The 24,565-nt window shown below is 42.0% G+C and overlaps 1 protein-coding gene across 10 annotated transcripts in view; it reads left to right on the top strand.

Annotated features, from left to right (window-relative positions):
* Positions 1–24,565, top strand: part of arvcfb (ARVCF delta catenin family member b) — a 551,538-nt gene that overhangs the window by 382,611 nt on the left and 144,362 nt on the right. For all 10 annotated transcript variants that reach the window (XR_009516569.1, XM_059994656.1, XM_059994661.1 and 7 more), the window contains 2 exons: positions 472–971; positions 23,991–24,174. Coding sequence is in view for 9 of the 10 variants with exons in the window: in XM_059994656.1 (XP_059850639.1) it covers positions 472–971; positions 23,991–24,174 (684 nt within the window). In the remaining variant the exon portion in view is untranslated. The remainder of the gene's footprint in view (positions 1–471; positions 972–23,990; positions 24,175–24,565) is intronic.

Raw genomic sequence — 24,565 nt, forward strand, 5'->3', positions numbered from 1 at the left:
GTCACGGGGAGAACACACAAACTTCCTACAGGCAGTGGCGGGAATTGAGCCTTGATCGCCTGTACTGTAAAGTGTTGTGCTAACCGCTGCTCTACCATGTTGCCTGATTCAGCATGGTAACAAGCGCTTCTGACCCAATGAGCCCTCCACACCCAATAGTACCCATGCGGCCTATTAACCTACTAATCCATGCATCTTTGGAATGTGGGAGGAAAGCAGAGCATCTGGAGGGATATATACATGGTCACAGGAAGAACTTGCATCCTCCTCACAGACGGTGGTAGAATTGAACCCGGCTCGCTGACTTCTATGCTACAATGCTGCCCTAAATTCTGTACCAATTCCATATTTTGTTTTATGAACTATGTGCTTCGTCTGTTAGTAATTGCAAAATAATAGACTGTTCTTCAGTTGGGGTTGGCAGAAAGGTTCTTCGCACAGTGGGATTTCATCTTTCTGGTTCTATTTCAGAGGCTATGAAGACCCGATTGAAGCAGAAATCATTGAAGATCGGATGCCATACTTGACGGGAGTGTACAATGCACCACTCGCTCAGCCTGAAAGGGGCAGCATGGCCAGCCTCGACCGGCTTGGGAGGCGCTCACCTTCAATAGACAGCATCCGGAAAGATCCCCGGTGGCGTGATCCGGATCTGCCGGAGGTTATTGCAATGCTCAGCCATCACCTCGATCCCGTTAAATCGAATGCCGCAGCCTACCTGCAGCATCTGTGCTATGAAAATGACAAAATAAAGAAGGAAGTAAGACAGCTGAAAGGCATTCCTATTCTAGTGGGACTTCTGGATCACCCAAAGCCAGATGTCCATCGTCGGGCCTGCGGTGCTCTGAGAAATATCTCTTATGGCAAGGATCATGACAGCAAAGTGGCAATCAAGAACTGTGATGGAATTCCTGCACTGGTTCGTTTGCTACGGAAGACCAATGACATGGAAGTTAGAGAACTAATCACAGGTGAGTAGAGCAAGCATTCACTCTAGAAAATTGAGATTAATTCCTGCATTTGAAAGGTTGAACTCACATAGCATTGGCTGTGTCTAACAGTTTGGCCTTGTATGCAACATACCCTCTTTACAGCTGCACAGACCAACCATTGATCTGAGCAGGACATTTTTGCATAGCCTGTAGGGCACTTTAAATGTTTTTTTTGTAGCATGTATACTATGAATATTTAGAATGAAAATTGAAAAATCACATACTTTTGATTTTATTCATTGAAGTGATGTACAGTACAACAAAGAAAATCTTTTATGTTTTGTAAACTTTTTCTTATCTGTATTACAAATCCATTGCCGATTAAAAACTGTGAAAATTTATCAAGGTAAGTCATAATTTTAATAAAATACACACATGCAGACAATTTTATAGAAATGAATTTTGCCTTGTTCTAACAATTCTTTAATTTTAAAAATTTTTTGAAAAGAACACAAACCACACCTCACAACACATATCAACAATGTCAGGTAGTCAAAGTGACTGACAGAATGGCAGAAGTAAAATGTTTTGACTAGGTGGTGTTGGTGTCTAGCAGGCTGACAGTTTATTAACAATGAGCTACTGACTTCCATTCTGTGTTTGTTGTTATAATTTGTGGCTGTTGTAACTTGAAACACTGACAATGTACATTGTTGAAACTTTAAAATGTTTCAAAGTAAAGGTTGTAGTATATTTATTATTTAGAAAATGTATGGACTATATTTGTTAACTCAGTTATAGAGTATTTCACAATTATATTAACAGGTTTCAGACTTTTATTAACATTATAAAAAAGGAAATTCCAGCTGCGCGGGAGCATTTCAGTTACTGCGCAGCCTAGGAGGAATATTGCTTGTAAGTCATTCTCAAATGTTCCCAGCTGGTAGTTTTCTGTAAATTGTTTTCATTTCCAACCATACACTTCAGCAGTCCCCATCTGCTAGAGAATTTTCAGAGAGCTTGTTCAAAGTTGGAAATGATGCAGTTTATTGTTAAAAGCTCAATGCTGTGTGTGGCTCTTTGCCAACTGGCAGATATGAAAAGCCAAGTCTTAACAAGGCCATGACCTGAAGTCACTTTTTCCTGACCACATAGGGAGAGATTACTGGTGATGCTTGATTACATTCAAGGAGAGAAGGAGAATGAGGAGAGCTGTTGAAATGTTTCTTTTCAGTCTTTGGTTGAAGGAACAGTCTTTTCTCTCATCGATATTACATTTCTATGTCTTATATTTAAGATTTCAAAGATTTCCACAGAGGAGCTCAGCAGGTCAGGTAGTATCTATGGAGAGGTATAAAGAGCCGACATTTGTGGAGTATTGTGGACTCTTAACTAAGAAAGGATATGCTGACATTCGAAACGGTTCAAAGGAGTTCACAAAAATTATTTGGTGATTGAAAGGCTTGTCATATGAGGAGTATTTGATGGCTCTGGGCCTCGACTCACTGGAATCCAGAAGAATGAGGAGGTGACCTTATTGAAAAGCCTCAATAGAGTGGACGTTGAGGGGATAATTCTTATGGTAGGGGAGTCGAAGAGCAGAGGAGGTAGCCTCAGAATAGAGGGGGATGAGGAAGAATTTCTATAGCCAGAGTGGTGAATCTGTGGAATTTGTTGCCACAGGGCTATGGATGCCGAGTCATTGGGTATATTTAAGGCAGAGGTTGATAGATTCTTGATTAGATGGGCATGAAGGCAGGAAATTGGGAATGAGAGGGAAAATGGATTAGCCACAAAGAAATGGCAGAGCAGTCTTGATGGGCCCAATTCTGCTCCTAGATCTTATGGTCTTATTTCAGGCAGTGGCACTTCATCAGAATTCTGGCCCCACCTTACTTTCCACAGCAGTACTGAGTCCGATGCTTCATGTATCAACAGCACAGGTAGATTTCATAGAACATAGAAATCTACAACACATTACAGGCCCTTTGGCCCACAATGATGTGCTGACCATGTAACCTACTCTAGAAGCTGCCTAGAGTTTCCCTGCAGCATTGCCCTGTATTTGTCTAAGCTCCACGTACCTATCTAAGAGTCTCTTAAAAGACCCTATCGTATCCACCTCTACCACTTTTGCTGGCAGTGCATTCCAAGCACCTACCACTCTCTGTGTGGAAAAAACTTACCTCTGACATTCCCCTTGTACCTACTTTCAAGCACCTCAAAACTATGCCCCCTCATTTTAGGCATTGCAGCTTTGGGAAAAAGCTTCTGGCTATCAAATGCATCATATACACCGCTATCAGGTCACCTCTCATTCTCCGTCGCATCAAGGAGAAAAGGCCAAGTTCACTCAACCTGTTCACATAAGGCATGCTCTCGAATCGAGGCACCAGCCTTGTAAATCTCCTCTGCACTCTCTGTAGTATCCACATCCTTCTTGTAGTGAGGTGACCAGAACTAAGCACAGTCCCCCTAGTGGGGTCTAACTAAGGTCTTATATACTGTAAATTCTGGTGTATAAGCCGACCCCTTTTGTAGAGGTTTTTGATTTAACTGGAAAAGATCACAAGATCTCACATGCCGTACTCAGCTTTGCGGGATCTGGAACCTGAAAATTTTGTGAACCAGTACCTGATAAGAAAACAGGCCTACACATTGTAGAGCGTTACAAGCGAATTCTTAATAAATAAATCAGGGAGGGAAGTTTTGGATTAGGTTCCCAATGGTAACGAATCCTCTGAAATGTAACCCCTGTGAAACCATTTAGCGCCCATCATAATCTCGTTAAAACATAACACGGGGTGGCAGGATCAGTACGTGTACTCAGTATTGAGTTTGCGACCACCATGTACAAAAGATTAAAACAAATACGATATGATGCTGGCTTCAAGCTGAAGGTTGTTGATTTTGCTAAAGGAACGAATAATTCTGCAGCTGCTAAGAAGTTTAGTGTAAACGAGAAACAAGTGAGAGAGTGGAGAAAGGCAGAGGACACACTGAGGAAAATGCCGAAGATGAAATGTGCAAACCGCAGAAAAACATGCCAACAGTCAGAACCCGAAGAAAAAGTTTTAGAGTGGGTGAATCACCAGCGATCGTCTGGATACATTGTTGCCAGAGAAATGATTCGAGTTCAAGCGTTGAAATGGGCCGAAAAACACCGTGAAGTCAGCAAAAATTTCAAAGCTATGCAAAGTTGATGCACCCAATTTATGAATAGGCGTGATCTTGTGTTGAGACAAAAAAACAAAGATTGCTCAGAAAATTCCCACAGGGTGTTGTTTACATTCAAGAACGCTACTGCCTGGATGGACGAAGCCAGTTGCTTGAAGTGAGTTAAAGAGGTGTGGCGTTGACGTTCCGAAGGTTTCAGGAAGGAAAAGTCGCTACTTATCTGGGACATGTTTAAAACGCACTTGTCAGGTGAGACAAAAGCAGCATTGAAAGCTGAAAATACGGACATTGCAGTCATTCCCGGTGGTTCGATGTCCGTGCTCCAGCCACGAGATGTGAGTTTAAACAAACCATTCAAAGAGTTCATGCATCGACAGTGGAACAAATTTGAATCAAAAACAGCCAATAAATATGACCTGTCTTCCATGTATTTGTTTTTCCAAAGTTGGCACCCTCTGTATAAGCCAACCTCCTAACTTTAGGACCAAAATTTAGGGTCAAATTCTCAGCTTACGCAGCGGAATTTACATTAGCTGTAACATTACCTCAAGGCTCTTGAACTCAATTCCATTGTTAATGAAGGTCAACACCATTCGCCACCTTAAGAACACTGTCAACTTGCGCAGCAGCTTTGAGTGTCCTATGAATGTGGACCCCAAGATCTTGTATAACCTCCAAACTGCCAAGAGACTTACCATTGATACTAAATTCTGTCTTCAAATTTGACCTACCAAAATAAACCATGTCAAACTCCACCTGCCACTTCTTAGCCCAGTTCTGCATCCTATCGATGTCACGCTGCAACCTCTGGCAACCCTCCAGACTATCCACAACGTCTGTGTCATCAGCAAACTTACTGACATACCCTTCTACTTCCTCATCCAGGTCATTTATAAAAATCACCAAGAAGCGGGATCCCAGAGCAGATCCCTGTGGGCACCACTCGTCACCGTCCACCATGCAGAACACGAACCATCCACAACCACCCTTTCCCTTCTGTGGTCAAGCCAGTTCTGGATTCACAAAGCAAGGTCTCCTTGGATCCCATGCCTCATTACTTTCTAAATGAGCCTCGCATGGGGAACTTATCAAATGCCTTACTGAAATCTATATCCACTGTTCTACCATCATCAATATGTTTTGTTGCATCCTCAAAGAATTCATTCAGGTTTGTTTGTAAGACCCTCGACAAAGCCATGCTGAATATCCCTAATCAGTCTCTCCAAATGCTTGTAAACCCTGCCTCTCAGAATCTTCTCCAACAACTTGTCCACCACTGAAATAAGACTCACTGGTCTCTAATTTCCTGGGTTATCTCTACTCCCTTTCTTGAACAAGGGAACAACATTTGCAATCTTCCAATCCTCTGGTACCTCTGCTGTCCCTATTGATGATCATCGACAGAGGCTCAGCAATCTCCTTCCTTGCTTCTCATGGTATCTCATCCAGTCCTGGCGACTTATCTAACTTAATACCTTCCAAAAACTCTAGCCCATCCTCTCTCTTAATGTCTATACACTCAAGCCTTTCGGTCTGCTGTAAGTCATCCCCACAATTGCCGTGATCCTTTCCACTGGTAAATACTGAAGCAAAGTACTTATTAAGTACTGTACCTCTTCTCCCTCCTCTAGCTCCATGCACGTGTTTCCACTATTAGTCCTGATTGGTCCTTTCTCACACGGCTCGTCCTCTTGCTCTTCACATACCTGTAGAATGCCTTGGGGGTTTTCCTTCCTTTTGTTCGCCAAGGCCTTCTCATGGCCCCTTCTAGTCTCCTAATTTCATTCTTGAGCTCCTTCCTGGCACTCCTGTAAATTTCTAGAGCTCCAACAGTGCCTAGTTTCTTGAACCTTTCATAAGCTTTTCTTTTCTTAACTAGATTTTCTACATCCTTTGTACAGCATGGTTCTTTTACCCGATCATCCTTTCCTTGCCTCAATGGAACATACCTATGCAGAATGCCATGCAAATGTTCCCTGAATATTTGCTACATTTCTGCTGTGCATTTCTCTGAGAACATCTGCTCCTAATTCCTGCCTAATTGCATCATATTTCCCCCACCCCAATTAAATGTTTTCCAAAATTGTCTGCTGTGCATTTCATTGTTTGTTGTTGAGTTGCTTTTCTGGGACTGACATGTACTGTAGGATTTGGATAGTCTATTCAGGGCATATTTCTAAAGTTTAATGCATTTGGAATGTCTCCAAAGATGTGATGCTTATTGCAAAACTGTATCCATGGCATGAAATGCTTTTCAATTAATGTGAGCATCCTCAGATGATTAGAAGGCAGCCTTGAAATGGCTCACTTAAAGAGTACATTTGAAAATACGGTTGGTATTCTATAGAAATTCTATAGGCAACAAGTTTTTCAACATTTGGGAAGTAAACTAAGGTATTAAAATTCTGAAGAGCAGGATCTTTTACTACAAGTGACTGCTTCTGTGCCCATGTGTCATCTGAATCCATGCTGTCCTCAAATGTACATTGTTAGATGAAAAGTTTCATTTTGTATTTGCAAAGGACAAATTTCTCCTCCGGAAGATCAGGTGGTAATCCATGCATGGAGCCAGAAGGGATGAAGGAGATCTCAGATGGAGTTTTTGCACTTGTATTTGCTTGAGAGATGACCACAGAGTCTATAGAAGTGAGGCAAAGCAGCAGCGAGATCAAGGACTCGCTACCGATTACAGAGGAGGAGGCGTCTTGAAGTAAATTAGGGTGGACAAATCCCCAGGGCCTGACAAAGTGTTTCTTTGGACCCTGTGGGAGGCAACCTATGGCTTCCTAGGGCCTGTTTCTGTGCTGTAGTTTTCTTTGACTAAGTATCCTCTTAACTGTTTTAACTCCCCTATTTTATGGTTGCCCAATATTTGTAACTGAGCAAATGTCAATCAAATTGACATGAATGAAAGTGTGCATTGATGTTCCTCTAACATGGTAATTCACTCAATCTGGAGCAAGTTCCTACCTGCTGAAATGAAATTGCTGCGTTTGCACTCAGTAAAATAAGAATACTGCACTTTGAAGAGAGCTGGAGTTCTCTTGAATTCTGACTAAGGGTTTTGGTCTGAAACATCGACTGGTCACTCTTTTCCATAGGTGCTGCCTGGCCTACTGAGTTCCTCCAGCATTTTGTGTATTACTTTGATTTCCAGCATCTGTAGATTTTCTTTGTTTTAGCATGCTCTTGAGACTTATTGAGTATAGCTTGTAATTCGACAGTATTTGTTTTTCTTGTGAACTACCTCAGTAGTTTTGTGGTGCTTCTTAGAAGGGTTGTGCACTTCAGTGCAATCGTGGACTGAGATCGATTGTTAACTCTGCTTATGTCTTCCCCTCATGAACACTACCCAGCAACAATGGAACGGGTGAATCAAACAGGACGACCATTTTGCATGCTGATTTCCTCATCTTGTGTGCTTAATTAGGGACCCAGTATGCAAAATTGTTTATAATTACGGTCGGCCCTCCTTATCTGCGAATTCCGCATGCGCCAATTCAACCAATCGCGAATCGCAAAAACCCAGAAGTGCTCTTCCAGCACTTGTTGTTTGAGCATGTATAGACTTTTTTTTCTTGTCATTATTCCTTAAACAATGCAGTATTGTAACGATGTGCTACACACAGCGCTGAAATAATGACTGAAATAAAGTCGTTTCGAGACTAGTTTATTCAAACTTCGTGGCGCTGGCATTTAATCCCTAGCACCCGCCCGCTCCAGGTGGAAATGACTTCAGAGGTGCATTACCAAAGTCTCCCCCCGCGCGCTGGCTATTTGTGAGCCGGTTCGCCTGTGCAGAAAGTGGGTCGCCACAGTATAACAATTATTTTACGTAGCTTTTACATTGTATTAGGTATTATAGGTAACCTAGGGATGATTTAAAGTATATGGGAGGACGTGCGTGGGTTATCATGGATCGGGATAAAAAAAAAATCATAAGTTCTTACTAAGTAAGTTGGAACAGGTACATCCGGTATTATTTAGCGTCAGTTTAGTCAAACGTTTGCATTCGTATATAGTATATATTTGACCTTTCTATGCATATAAAACACTTAAGAATGCATGTTTCAGCGCCGGGCTCGGAAACAGAAGTTCCCAGGTTCAATCCAGTGACAAATCGCTCCCGAGTGCATTCTCCATCCGTGCCTGGTTGATGTGGAGGATCAAAAACCCAAAACCCAATAATTAAACCACTGCGTTGCTTAGTAATAATTGTAGCTTTCATCGGGGCAGGGCCTTTCTCACTTTAATCTTTAAAATTGTTCCGATCATTGACTGACGTAGCCTAACACTTTTCCAATGACTGATGGCGTTTCACCTCTTTCCAATTGCTTTATTATTTCCATTTTATTTTCAATCATTATCATGATTATTTTCATGAACAGAAACACTGCGGATTCAGATTTCTGCCGCTGGGTCCTAATGTCCACAGCACTGAGACAGGTTAAATAAGGGACTTGAGCATCCGCGAATTTTGGTGTCTGCGAGGGGTCCCAGAACCAATCCCTCGCAGATAAGGAGGGCGGACTGTATACTGTGTGATTGATGTAGACCACTGTGTATCTGAATGGACAATGGAGGAATAAGAAACTTGCAAACTGCCCCCAGTGTATCCTTGGGTATGTTGGTTGTATTTCAAGTTGAAGTTTAAAGATCAATGTAAATTTATTATCAAAGTGTATATATGTGTCACCATGTACAGCCCTGAGATACTTTTTCCTATGGGCAAGCTCAATAAATCATAAACAGAATCAATGAAAGACCGCTCAACTTGGACGTTCAACCGAAGTGCAGAAGATAATAAATGTGCAAATACAAAAACAAAGAAATAATAATAAATAAGCAATAAATTTTGAAATAATGTGAAGAGTCTTGGAAAGTGGGTCCGTAGGTTGTGGGCACATTTCAGTGATGGGGCAAGTGAAGTTTTCCCCTCTGGTCCAAGAGCCTGAAGGTTGAGGGGTAATAACTATTTCTGAATGTGGTGGTGTGAGTCCTGAGGCTTCTGTACCTTCTTCCTCATGGCAGCAGTGAGAAAGAGCATGACCTGGGTGGTGGGGATCCCTGATGATGGATGTTGATTCCCTGTGACAGCATTACGTGTAGATGTGTTGAATGTTTGGGAGGGTTTTACCATGATAGACTGGGCAATATCTTTTAATTTTTGTAGGATTTTTCTTTCAAGGGTTTTGCTGTTTCCGTACCATGCAGATGTATGGTCCAATTGTTATTCAACAATACACATGTATACAGTTAAGCAAAACAGTGTTCCTTCAGGGCCAAGGTGCAAGATACAGTACATACAGTCACAAAAATATTTGCACAAGTTCTTGAGTGGAATAGCCAGGGATTGATGGCATATGGGGTGTTGTCCTGGAGCCATGTTTCTGCATGAACAAGTATGCAGCAGTTCCTCATCTCAGATGAAGGCAAATCAGTCTGTCTTGCACTGGGTCAGCTTTTCTTCCTGGGAGTGAACATGGGAAAGCTGTACCTGTGGGAGGGACCAGTCTCAACCCAGCACAGATGATATTTACAGTGCCCCCACCGCACTGCTCTCCCCTTCCACACCACCTCCAGCACCTTCTCTCTGGGTGTCTGTAACAGGGAATGCACTGGACCCAACACCTTGAGGCAGCCACACACAACAGCAGTTATATTTCATTAGGCGTTTGAGGAGATTTGGTACGTCACCAAAGACACTCGCAAATTTTTAGAGATGCGGTGTACATCATCAAAGTCCTCCAATGCCCACAACATGCCTGATTCTCACTGCTGCCATCAGGAGGGAGGCAAAGAAACGTGAAAGCACACACGGACTCGACAATTCAAGAACAGCTTCTTTTATGCCATCAGATTTCTGAATGGACATTGAACCCATGAACACTACCTCACTACTTTCTTATTTTTATTTTTGCACTACTTATTGAATTTAGGTATTTAGTGAATATATATGTGTACATGCAGTATGCTTTCTACTGCTGCCACAAAGACAATAAATCTCATGATACGTGCCAGTGTTGTCAAACCTGATTCTCATTCTGAAAGTAAAATACATTTCACTGTATGTTTTGATGCACAAATGATTAAATAAATCTGAATCTGAATGTTGTAAAGTCTCTAAACTCAATAGTTTAGCAAAACTGCTTAGGTTGTCTGTATTATCCTTACCAAGCTGATCCGCTTTATTACAGGGAGGTTGATGAATGACTTAAAAGTAATTTCAAACAGATCATTAGCATAATGGAAATCAGTACCTGTGCATTTGAGATTTTAGGAGCTGATGGAAAACTCTGTTGTTTATTTTGGTTTCAAACAGCATTGTATTTCATACTCCCTTGCAGAATTTACCCTTGGTTGACCATTTTCGTTAATCTCATGTCACGCCAGCAGAATCTCACCAGAAGGGATTGACCTCAGTTTGCCATGAGTTGCTCATGTTCAGTTGCTGAAAGGCAAATTCTTTATCTATAGAGTTACAGACAGGAGTGTATCCATCACCTCTTCCTGCCCCTCCTCCCCCCCCTCCCCCAACAAGGGAGATCGTTCAAGTACAGAGGTCAGTGACAGACGGCCGTGACACTGCTCCAACAGTCAGTTACTTGAGTTTTCACCTCGGTTCAATGCACTTATTTTTAATATTCATTTTAAAATAATATTAATAGATTTCCAGATCAGTTAATGATACATGGAGCTTAGAAAAATAGAGGGCTATGGGAAACCCTAGGTAATTTCTAAAGTAAATACATGTTCAGCACAACATTGTGGGCCGAGGGGCCTGTATTGTGCGGAAGGTTTTCTATGATTTTATGTTTCTTTAGTTAAAAGCTCTTACAAAGGCTCAGCTGCTTTGACTGGTGCATAGGCTATGCCCCATGTTACCCTCAGAAGGCTGTAGGGTTATTGTAAGACAAGGTTTCAATGATATGAGCTGCCCAAGTCCTCGGTAATTTGCCATATATCTCCTAGGTATTGCTCATTTATATTACAAATAGCATCTTTAACTTTCAAATGAAAATTTTCAAGCATGGCATATTAGACAATGAGTGATGCTGAGCCTCATCTCTCTCAGTAATGATTAGTTTCCCTTTGCAGAATTGCTAAAACCTAAGGATTAGTACGGATTTATCATTTGAATGTGATATTGCTGTAATCCACTGCAATCTTGTCCTGTCCTGAAACTGTAACATTGCTGCTTGGCAAGATCTGATGCTGGATTTTATGCTCACCTTGTGACTGATGGAAATGTTTTTGAAAATTCAATAAAATGGTTTACAAAATTATTTTTAGCTTTGTTGGTTGAATTTGTCCTTTAAAGGACAAAGATAGCAAAGTTTTAAAAGATATCCTTCCTCATATATATGTGGTTTCCCCCAACAGTAAATGGATTAACGCTGCAATGTGGCTGAAATAGACCAGTTGTCTTCAAATGTCATCTTGATGAACGATTTCCAGCTGTCTTTTTAAGATGCTGCTTGCAAATGAGAGCCAGAGCCAGTAATTTTTTTGAAGGCAGATATTGTCTGTGGGTGTGGTTACTGAGTGATAGGCTGCAGGATACTAGTACTTGATGATTTTGGACTTTGGGATTTATAAGCTGAGTAAATTCTTCCTTCCTTGTCCTTTTTCCTATTGTGCTATTTACCAGCATGCTCATTATTTTTGAATGAAACTTTCTGTGGTGAGTATTTCTGCTGAGTGCTCTTTAGTCTTGTGAAATACAAGCATAGGTCATAAAGTATAGGAACAGAAGCAGGCTAAATAGCTCATTCAGTCTGCTCTGCCATTTCATTTTCCCAGTCAGCCCAAATCTCCTGCCTTCTCCTCGTCTCTCTTCAGGCCCTAACTAATCAAGAATTATCGACCCCTGGCTTAAACATGCCCAATAACTCGGCCTCCAGAGCCTTCTGTGGCAATTAATTCCTCAGATTCACCACTTTCTGGCTGAACAAACTCCCCCTCATCTCTGTTCTAAATGGGCATCCCTCTATCCTGAGGCTGTGTCCTCTGGTCTTAGACTCCCCCACCATAGGAAACATTTTCTCTACATCAACTCTGTTGAGGCCTTTCAACATTCGGTAGGTTTCAATGAGGTCACCCCTCATTCTTCTGAATTCCAGTGAGTAGAGGCCCAGAGCCATCAAATGCTCCTCATATGATATGTCTTTCAAACCTAGAATAATTTTTGTGAATCTATGCAATGTCAGCACATCCTTTCTTAGATAAAGGGCCCAGAACTTTTCACAATACACCGTGAGGCCTCAGCAGTGCCTTATCTCTCCTAACACTTATCCCTGCAAGCAGGATAGGTGAAACTTGTTCCTTAACCTTCTCCCACACTATCATTTGGGGTTCTAAACAATCCTTCCAGGTAGATGACGTTTCACCTGTGAGTCTGCTGGGATCATCTACTATATCCAGTACTCCTGGTGTACTCTCCTCTGCATCAGTTTGATTCAATGCAGATTGGGGACCACTTTATCTGCAGCAAGGGGCAGGATCTCCTGTTGACCACCCATTTCAATTCGATTTTCCGTTCTCATTTTCTACTAAAAGGCTAAACTGGGATGAAGGAACAGCACTTCCTGTTCCATCTGGGTAGCCTTCAACTTGATGACATGTACGTCAGTTTCTAACTCTTGCTCCTTTTTCATCCCTGCCCCCCACCCCCCACCTTACTACTTCCCCTACTCCCACCATCTTCTTGTGGCTTCTGCCCCCTTCCGGTGAAGATGATGCGTCTTGGCCTGAAACATTGTCTGTTTATTTTCCTTCAAAGCTGCTGCCTGACCTGCTGAGTTCCTCCGGCATTTTGTGTGTGTAATTCATCAGCTGTATCATTTTGGATTTGCTTCCAATCCAGACGGGTAATTACAGTTAAACCTCACTCAAATCGGAAGCGGCTAATAACTCGATTTGTATGTACGTGTGGTCCAAACTTGATGTGAATTGTTTTTTGCACTCATTTTAGTTTAAAAAGTGATTACTTTATCAAGCTTTGGTCACTGCTGTGGGAGATGTGATGGTAATTCATCTTGAAGAGTACACAGTACTTGATTTTAGGCCCTCACACTAATTCTGCAACTGGCCTACATTCCTTCATTCGTCAGCTCATCATGGACACAGGCCTCCGTAGTATCCAGGACATCTTCAAGGAGCGTTGGCTCAAGAAGGTGGCATTTATCATTAAGGACCACCATCACACATGTCATGCCCTCTTCTCATTGTTACCATCAGTAGGAGGTACAGATGCCTGAAAACACACAATTAATGAATCCAGAATAGCTTCTTTCCCTCTGCTATCTGACTACTGAATGGGTTTTGAACCAATGAACACTACCCCACTATTATTTTCTTTTCTATTTTTGCACTACTTATTTAATTTAACTATTTAAAATATTGTGTATATACTTTAGTATATACAGTATATATTGAGTATATGCAGCAGGTCACGCAGCATTAATGGAGGAAAATGAACAGTCGACATTTCAGGCTGAGGTCCTTCATCGGGACTGGAAAAGAAGTGGTTGAAGCCAGAGTAAGAAAGTGGGGGAAGAGCAAGGATACAAGTTGGCAGGTGATATGTGAGAACAGTGAGGAGGATGGTGGTGGGTGAGGGAGACGAATGAAGTGAGAAGCTGGGAGGTGATGGGTGGAAGAGGTTAAGAGCTGAAGAAGAAGAAGGAATATGATAGGAGAAGATGGTGGACCATGGGAGAAAGGGAAGGAGGAGGGGTACCAGAGGAAGGCGATGGGCTGGTGGAGACAAGAGGAGTGAGAGGGAAACCAGAATTGGGGGTTGGAAAAAAGGATTGCAAGGGTGGGGGGAGAAATTACTGGAAGTTGAAAAAATTGTTCATGCCACCAGGTTGGAGGCTACCCAGATGGAATATGATGTGTTGCTCCCCCAACCTGAGTGTGACCTATCATGGCAGTAGAGGAATCCATGGACCGATATGTTAGAATAGAAATGGGAAATTGAGTTGAAATGAGTACCAACACTCCTTTCAGATCCAACACTCTTGATCAGAATTGGCAAAGAGAAAATAAGTTTGTCTGAGCAGAAAGACAGGAGGTGGAATAAAAGGAATTTCTTTGATGTGGGTTGTCAGTTGTGAGATCTAGAGATATAAATTTAATTCTGAGTTTTGCTTGGCAATATTATTAAACATGAATTTTGTAATTTATTTTACCACTTGCAATGAATACAAAATTGCAACATTGCTTCATTGATGAATGGAATCATGCTCTGAACTTGTTCCTACTGGCAGTTTTCAAGCTCTTGTTGGCTCTCAACGTGAATTTAATATGCATCAGGCTATAAGGCTTCTGAATGCAAAGTGAGTGATCTTAGGTACAGCACTATAACTAGAAATCTTGTGTTTGGATGAGTGCTTATTGATGCAGGGAGAAAAGGAATTGTGATTATCTCCTCAACAGACATGTTCTGATGATTTTGATACAGTACCTCTGCTACTCGAATCTTACACAGATTAATTCATCATCCGCAAACCAAATTCTTCTGCTAAGCCTATAGTTTTTGCCTGTTCATGCTCTAATGAACTTGTGTCAGCATACCTCGCTATGTTTTGTCTTTTGCAGTTCAGTCCCTTCCTACCAACATCTCTGACACTCAATGTGCTCTCTGTCACTTCAATCACTTTCAGTTCTCTAGTTCCGATATTTCACGACAGGTACCCGGTCCCTGCATGCTTCCATTCTCCATCAGGAAGTCCTTAAAGGTCACTGTTTCTTTCTTGATAACAGATCTAAAAAGATTTCCTCTACCACCACCATCCTCATCTGGTGAATTGGTCCTCACCCTCAACAAATTCTCTTTTAGCTCTACTCACTTCCTCCAAATCCAAGGTGTGGCCACGGGCCCCAGCAATACCTGCCTTCTGTTGGCGACATAGAACAGTGCATGTTCCAAGCCTGCGCTGGTAACACTTCTATGCTACATTGATGACTGCATGGGTGCTGCTTCCTGCACCAATGTAGAGTTCTTCAACTTTGCCTCCAGCTTCAATCCTGTCCTCAACTTTACTTGGACCAGATAACCATATGACAATTACAGCACGGAAACAGGCCAACTCGGCCCTTCTAGCCCGTACCGAACGCTTACTCTCACAAATCTTTGATACCTCTCTCCATTTCCTAGATCTCACTTTCTCCATCTCTGGAGAAGGACCATCTGCTGTTACCTTTTAAAAACCTACTGATGTTCAGTTATCTTGACTAAACCTGTTCCCTTCCTGTCACTTGTAAAAATGTTATCACCTTCTCTCAGATCTTCCATCTCCATTCTCAGAATGAGGCTTTCCATTCTATTGCATCTGAGATGTTCTCTTTTTTTTCTAAGAATGCGGTTTCTAGTCCACCACTGATGATACTACCTTCTGCATCTGTTGCATTTCCCAAACATTGGCTCTCATCCCATTGTTATGCTGCCAAAACAGGGATAGGGTTCCCCTTGTTTTAACCTACCAAATATCTAATATCTAGCGCATCATTCTCCATAACTTCCACCAGCTCCAATGGGATCTTACTGCTAAGCACAACTTTCTCTCCCTCCCTTCATCCCCCAACTTTGCTATACGTAGATATTGTTTTCCATATGACTCCCTTGTCCACATCCCTCACCGCTAATCTCTTTCCTGACACTTACCCCGCAAGCAGGACAGGTGCTATACTTGTTGCTTAACCTTCTCCCTCACGATCACTGGGGGCTCCAAACAATCCTTCCAGGTAGATGACATTTCACCTATGGGGGCATCTAATATATCCGGTACTCCTGGTGTAGTCTCCTCTACATCAGTTTGACTCAATGCAGATTGGGGACCACTTGATCTGCAGCAAGGGGCAGGATCTCCTGTTGACCACCCATTTCAATTCGATTTTCCGTTCTCATTTTCTACTAAAAGGCTAAACTGGGATGAAGGAACAGCACTTCCTATTCCATCTGGGTAGCCTTCAACTTGATGACATGTACGTCAGTTTCTAACTCTTGCTCCTTTTTCATCCCTGCCCCCCACCCCCCACCTTACTACTTCCCCTACTCCCACCATCTTCTTGTGGCTTCTGCCCCCTTCCGGTGAAGATGATGCGTCTTGGCCTGAAACATTGTCTGTTTATTTTCCTTCAAAGCTGCTGCCTGACCTGCTGAGTTCCTCCGGCATTTTGTGTGTGTAATTCATCAGCTGTATCATTTTGGATTTGCTTCCAATCCAGACGGGTAATTTCAGTTAAACCTCACTTAAATCGGAAGCGGCCAGTAACTCGATTTGTATGTGTGTGTGGTCCAAACTTGATGTGAATTGTTTTTTGCACTCGTTTTAGTTTAAAAAGTGATTACTTTATCAAGCTTTGGTCACTGCTGTGGGAGATGTGATGGTAATTCATCTTGAAGAGTACACAGTACTTGATTTTAGGCCCTCACACTAATTCTGCAACTGGCCTACAGTCCTTCATCTGCCAGCTCCGTCATGGACACAGGCCTCCGTAGTATCCAGGACATCTTCAAGGAGCGTTGGCTCAAGAAGGTGGCATTTATCATTAAGGACCACCATCACACATGTCATGCCCTCTTCTCATTGTTACCATCAGTAGGAGGTACAGATGCCTGAAAACACACAATTAATGAATCCAGAATAGCTTCTTTCCCTCTGCTATCTGACTACTGAATGGGTTTTGAACCAATGAACACTACCCCACAATTATTTTCTTTTCTATTTTTGCACTACTTATTTAATTTAACTATTTAAAATATTGTGTATATACTTTAGTATATACAGTATATATTGAGTATATGCAGCAGGTCACGCAGCATTAATGGAGGAAAATGAACAGTCGACATTTCAGGCTGAGGTCCTTCATCGGGACTGGAAAAGAAGTGGTTGAAGCCAGAGTAAGAAAGTGGGGGAAGAGCAAGGATACAAGTTGGCAGGTGATATGTGAGAACAGTGAGGAGGATGGTGGTGGGTGAGGGAGACGAATGAAGTGAGAAGCTGGGAGGTGATAGGTGGAAGAGGTTAAGAGCTGAAGAAGAAGAAGAAATATGATAGGAGAGAATGGTGGACCATGGGAGAAAGGGAAGGAGGAGGGGTACCAGAGGAAGGTGATGAGCTGGTGGAGACAAGAGGAGTGAGAGGGAAATCAGAATTGGGGGTTGGAAAAAAGGATTGCAAGGGTGGGGGGAAAAATTACTGGAAGTTGAAAAAATTGAAGTTCATGCCACCAGGTTGGAGGCTACCCAGATGGAATATGATGTGTTGCTCCCCCAACCTGAGTGTGACCTATCATGGCAGTAGAGGAGTCCATGGACTGATATGTTGGAATAGAAATGGGAAATTGAATTGAAATGAGTAACCACCAGACTGGGAAATTCTGTCTTTATGGCAGATGGAGTGAATGTGCTCAATGAAGAATTCTACAACAAAGAAGCTGGTAATAAAATCCATTCAGGATCCCAATATCCATTTTCTGAATTGGCACAAGACCGAAGGCTAAATCACTGAATGTTTGATGAGTTTGGCAGACATAGTTAAATTAAGTTGAATGAAGTTACTGTTCTGTTTTGATCTTCTCAATGTTACTGTATGGTAGGAGATACAGAAGCCTGAAGAGAGGCACTCAATGATTCAGGATCAGTTTCTTCCCCTCTACCGTCTGATTTATGAATGGACATTGAACGATCTCACTTTTTTAAAATTACTGTTTTTGCACTATTTAGTTTTTTTTCTTCTATTATACATTCATTGTACTGCTGCTGCAGACCACAAATTTCACGATGTGTGCTGGTGATATTAAACCTGATTCTGATTAGGATACTGATTCATTCCTTAAAACATATAAAAGAAGTGTACAACTCTGGGCTTAACAATCCATCTTAATGTACTTTTAGCCTTTTGATCAATAAGCATACAAAGGAACACTTCTGCCAGCTGTTTGTAACTTGTTCCTTGAAATCCTGAGCTTTTAATTTATTCTTGCTGTATTCTAATTGGAATAAAATGACTTTTTTTTTCTATTTGAAACACCGGAGATGTGATCCTTGGGGGTTATGAATATCGTCAGTCTAAGTGTTGCTTAAACTAGGGCAGCTAGCAGGTCTTGCATTTTGCATGAGACATTTCATCATTGATGTAAAAAGATTTGTGAGAAGCTGATCACTGAGGATCCCTTTGAGAAGAATTGGCAATGTGGTAATGGTAACCAGGGAATGAACACTGAAGTAGAACATGTTCTGAATGTGCTTGTAGATCTTTACAGCTGCTGCAGACATTTAGATAAATGTTAAGCATAGAATTTTGATATGATTCAGTCATTTGGTTGTAGATGAGTTGTGCAATTGCATCTGAGATTTCTAGGAAAGGGCAGGGGGTTTGGTGTTGGGACTATGGTAAATTATATACTAATTGCAGAACCGGCACACTCACAGTGAACTGAATAATAGTTTTCTGTGCTGCATTGTTCGATGATTCAAGAGGTTATGTTGCAACTTTATAAAACTCTAGTTAGGCCACATCTGGAGGATTGTGTACAGTTCCAGTCGCTCAACTAGAGGAAGGATGTTGATGCTTTGGAGAGTGTGCAGTTTACCAAGATGCTGTCATGAGAGGCTGGATAAACTTGTTTTCTTTGGAGCAGCAGAGGCTGAGGGGAGATCTGATAGAGGTTTATAAGATTGAGAGGCATAGAAACATAGAAAACCTACAGCACAATACAGGTCCTTCAGCCCACAATGCTGTGCCAAACATGTCCTTACCTTAGAACTACCTTGGCTTACCCATAGCTCTCTATTTTTCTAAGCTCCATGTATCCATCCAGGAGTCTCTTAAAAGACCCTATTATTTCTGCCTCCACCACCGCTGCCGGCAGCCCATTCCACACACTCACCACTCTCTGCGTGTGTAAATAAATAAATAACTAACCAACCCACCCCTGACATCTCTTGAGTACCTACTTCCAAGCACGTTAAAACTGTGCCCGCTGATGCTAGCCATTTAAGCCCTGGGGAAAAGCCTCTGACTATCCACACATACTATCAATGCCTCTCATCATCTTACACACCTCTATCACATCACCTCTCATCCTCCATCGCTCCAAGGAGAAAAGGCTGAGTTCACTCAACCTATTCTCATAAGACATGCTCCCCAATCAAAGCAACATCCTTGTAAGTCTCCTCTGCACCTTTTCTATAGTTTACATGCCCTTCCTGTAGTGAGGTGACCAGAATTGAGCACAGTACTCCAAGTGAGGTCTGACCAGGGTCCTATATAGCTACAACATTACATCTTGGCTCTTAAACTCAATCTCACGATTGATGAAGGCCAATGCTCCGTATACTTTTTTATTTATTTATTAAATTTTTAGAAAATTACAAAGAATAAATGTGATGATAAAATAGTAAGAAAAAGAAAAATAATATTAACCCTCCCCCTCCCCCCCTTAACCCTCCCCCCCTTAACCCTTATCTAAAGAGAGGAAAAAAAAGAAAGAAAGAAGAGAACGATTGCCTGGATATCGGAGGATCCCCACATGGCCCATGGAGTTCAAAATAATTTTAATATTTATTTTTACTTTCCCCAATTACTTTATAATTTTATCTTCAAAGGACCTATGTATTTAATCCTATCTTTTGTAGGTATGGGAGCCAAATTTTCAAAAATATATCATATTCATTTCTTAGATTGTATGTAATTTTTTCAAGTGGAATACAACTATGTATTTCATTATTCCAACAATCCATAGTTAAATATAAATCAGATTTCCAGGTAATCCGTACACCTTCTTAACCACAGAATCAACCTGCTTAGCAGCTTTGAGTGTCCTATGGACTTGGACCCCAAGATCCCTCTGATCCTCCACACTGCCAAGAGTCTTACCATTAATGCTACATTCTGCCATCATATTTGAGCTACCAAAATGAACCACTTCACACTTATCTGGGTTGAACTCCATCTGCCACTTCTCAGCCCAGTTTTGCATCCTATCAATGTATCGCTGTAACCCCACAGCTCCCCACACTATCCACAACACCTCCAAACTTTGTGTCATCAGCAAATTTACTAACCAATCCCTCCACTTCCTCATCCAGGTCATTTATAAAAATCACAAAGAGTAGGGGTCCCAGAACAGATCCCTGAGGTCACCAGCCTCCATGCAGAATATGACCTGTCTACAAACCACTCTTTGCCTTCCCTTGGAATGTCCGCTTGGATCCCATGCCTTCTTACTTTCTCAATAAGCCTTGCATGGGGTACCTTATCAAATGCCTTGCTGAAATCCATATATACTACATCTACGGCTCTACCCTCATCAATGTGTTTAGTCACATCCTCAAAATATTCAGTCAGGCTTATAAGGCATGACCTGCCCTTGACAAAGCCATGCTGACTATTCCTAATCAAATTATGCCTCTCCAAATGTTCATAAATCCTGCCTCTCAGGATCTTCTCCATCAACTTACCAACCACTGAAGTAAGTCACTGGTCTATAATTTCCTGGGCTATCCCTGCTCCCTTTTCTTGAATAATGGAACAACATCTGCAACCCTCCAATCCTCTAGAACCACTCCCGTCCGCATTGATGATGCAGAGATCATCACCAGAAGCTCAGCAATCTCCTCCCTCACCTCCCTCAGTAGCCTGGGGTACATCCCATCCAGTCTTGGTGACTTATCCAACTTAATGCTTTCCAAAAGCTCCAGCACATCCTGTTCCTTAATATATACATGCTCAAGCTTTTCAGTCCGCTGCAAGTCAAGATCCAACAATCACCGTTCCTTTTCCGTAGTGAATACTGAAACAAAGTATTCATTAAATACCTCTGCTATCTCCTCCGGTTCCATACACACTTTTCCACTGTCACACTTGATTGGTCCTCTCCTCTAACGTCTTGTCCTCTTGCTCTTCACATACTTGTAGAATGCCTTGGGGTTTTTCTTAATCCTGTCCGCCAAGGCCTTCTCGTGGACCCTTGCATTCTCATGCATTCTTAAGCTTCTTCCTGTTAGCCTTATAATCTTCTAGATCTCCATTATTACCTAGTTTTTTGAATCTTTCATAAGCTCTTCTTTTCTTCTTGACTAGATTCCTGAACCAGACAGACAGACAGACAGACATACTTTATTGATCCTGAGGGAAATTGGGTTTCGTTAAAGTTGCACCACCAAGAATAGTGAAGAAATATAGCAATATAAAACCATAAGTAATTAAATAATAATAAGTTAATCATGCCAAGTGGAAAAAATAAGTCCAGGACCAGCCTATTGGCTCAGGGTGTCTGACACTCCGAGGGAGGAGTTGTAAAGTTTGATGGCCACAGGTAGGAATGACTTCCTATGACGCTCAGTGTTACATCTAGGTGGAATGAGTCTCTGGCTGAATGTACTCCTGTGCCTAACCAGTACATTATGGAGTGGATGGGAGTCATCATCCAAGATGGCATGCAATTTGGACAGCATCCTCTTTTCAGACACCACCGTCAGAGAGTCCAGTCCCACCCCCACAACATCACTGGCCTTACGAATGCGTTTGTTGATTCTGTTGGTGTCTGCTACCCTCAGCCTGTTGCCCCAGCACACAACAGCAAACCCTACTATCCTTTCCCTGTCTCATTGGAACGTACCTACGCAGAACCCCACGCAAATATCCCCTGAACATTTCTTCCATTTCTTCCCTGAGAACATTTGTTTCCAATTTATGCTTCCAAGTTCCTGCCTGATAGCTTCATATTTCCCCTTACTCAAATTAAATGTTTCCCTAACTTGTCTGTCCCTCTCCCTCTCAAATGCTATAGTAAAGGAGATAGAATTGTGATCATTATTTCCAAAATGCTCTCCCACTGAGAGTCCTGATATCTGACCAGATTCATTTCTAAATACCAGATCAAGTATAGCCTCTCCACTTTGTTGGCTTGTCTACATATTGTGTTAAGAAACTTTCCTGAACCTAACAAACTCCACCCCATCTAAACCCCTCATTCTAGGGAAATGCCAATCAATATTTGGGAAATTAAAATCTCCCACCCATTACAACCCTGTTATTATTACTCCTTCCCAGAATCTGTCTCCCTATCTGCTCCTCAATGTCTCTGTTACTTTTGGGTGGTCTATAAAAATAAAAAAAAAACATCCAGTAGAGTTATTGACCCCTTCCTATTCCTAACTTCCACCCACAGAGACTCTGTAGACAATATCTCCATGACTTCCTCCTTTTCTGCAGCCGTGACACTATCTCTGATCCACAGTCTCATGCCCCACCTCTTTTTCCTCCCTCCCTCTCTTTCCTAAAGCTTGGCACTTTGAAGTAGGCATTCCTGCCCATGCACTATCCAAGTCTTTGTAACGGCCACAACATCATAATAGACCCATCTGAAACCATTGGTCTGAGTGCATCCCTTCTCTATCACCTGCCTATCCTCCCTTTCGCACTCTCCAAGCTTTCTCTATTTGTGAGCCAACCTCCCTTTCTTCTGTCACTTCAGTTTGGTTCCCACCCCCCCCCCCCCCCCCCCAGCAATTCTAATTGAAACTCTCCCCAATAGCTTTTGCAAACCTCCTCGCCAAGATATTGGTCCCCCTCAGATTTAAGTGCAACCCGTCCTTTTTGTACAGGTCACACCTGCCCCAGAAGAGGTCCCAATGATCCAGAAATCTGAATCCCTGTCCCCTGCTCCAATCCCTCAACCATGCATTTATCCTCCACCTCATTCTATTCCTATACTCACTATTATGTGACACAGGCAGTGATCCCGAGATTACTACCTTTGAGGTCCTACTTCTTAACTTCCTTCCTAACTCACTGTTGTCATTTTTCAGAACCTCGTCCCTTTTCCTTCCTGTGTCGTTGGTAACAATACATACCACAACCTATGGCTGTTCTCCTTCCTACTTTAAGATATCATGGACACGATCAGAAACATCCCAGACCCTGGCACCTGGCAGGCAAACTACCATCCGCGTTTCTTTCCTGCACCCACAGAATCACCTATCTGGCCCACTAACTATAGAATCCCCTATCACTGCTGCCATCCTCTTCCTTTCCCTACCCTCCAGATTTAATGTCACTGGCATATGTCATGGAATTTGTTATCTTTGTAACAGTAGTATAATACAATACATGAAAATATATATTTTAAAAATTGCACTTGCATATATGTGTATATCAAATAGTTAAATAAGTAGTTCAAAAACAGAAATAGGAACAATAGTGAGGTAGTGATCATAAGTTCAATGTCCATACAGAAATCAGATAGCAGAGAAGAAAAAGCTGTTTTTGAATCCTTGAGTGTGTGCTTTAGAGTTCTGTACCTCCTCCAAAATGGTGACAATGAAAAAGAAGGTATGTCCTGGGTTGTGGGGGTCCTTAATGATGGACACCACCTTTTTGATGCATTGTTCCATAAAGATATTTTGGATACTATGAAGGCTGATAACATGATGGAGCCAAAATAGTGTTGACATGGAGTATCTGTTTCCCAGTGTGGAAATGCCTAATACCAGAGGGGATGCATTGAAGATGAGGGGAGGTAGGTTCATAGGGATGTGAGGAGTAAGTTTTTTAGAGTGATGAATGCCTGGAATGTGCTGCCTGGTATGGTGGTAGATGCAAATACATCTGAGGCTTTTAAGAGATGTTTAGATAGGCACATGGATGAGAGGATAATAGAGGGATATGGAGGTTGTGTAGGTAGGAGGGTTTTTTTGTTGGGGTGTTTTTGATTTACTTTTTAGCTGTGCCAACAAATCATTGTGAGGTGAAGGGCTGTACTGTTCTATCTTCTGTGATTCCTTTGCATACATTTGCTGTTGCGTAGATGCACAGTGCACAATCGTCTTCATGCTATGACAAGGTGTTTTGATTCTTCTTGTAGGTACACTGTGGAACCTGTCATCTTATGAACCCCTCAAAATTGTGATTATTAATCACGGCCTCCAGACTCTCACAAACGAGGTCATCATCCCACATTCGGGCTGGGAGAATGAACCCAACGAGGATTCCAAGCCACGTGATGCTGAATGGACAACAGTCTTCAAAAACACATCAGGATGTCTGAGGTGAATTTGCTGGGTTTTTTGTGTTTCTTAGGGTTTTGTTTTCGATTCATCATGGCTCATTTGGTAGCATTATAGCTTTGGAAACAGAAGGTTGTTGCTTAATATCCTACCCTATTGCAGGGTTTAAGCTAATTCTTTAGCTACCACTGTATTGGCTAAATTGCTATCTTTTAGTTGGATATCAAACTGAGATCCTGAATGACAAAGACATTTTGTGATGTGAGAGCACATTTTTATTTATTGTGATACAGCGTGGCACTACACAACAACCCACCAATTTAATGCTGTCCCAACCGCGGGAACAATTAATCTTCCATCCAGTACATGTTTGAACTGTGGGAGGAAACCTGAGCACTCAACAGAACTCCACACGGTTGCAGGGAGAATGTAC

This window comes from Hypanus sabinus, chromosome 18 (assembly GCF_030144855.1).
Source record: "Hypanus sabinus isolate sHypSab1 chromosome 18, sHypSab1.hap1, whole genome shotgun sequence".
NCBI classification, from domain to species: Eukaryota; Metazoa; Chordata; class Chondrichthyes; order Myliobatiformes; family Dasyatidae; genus Hypanus; species Hypanus sabinus.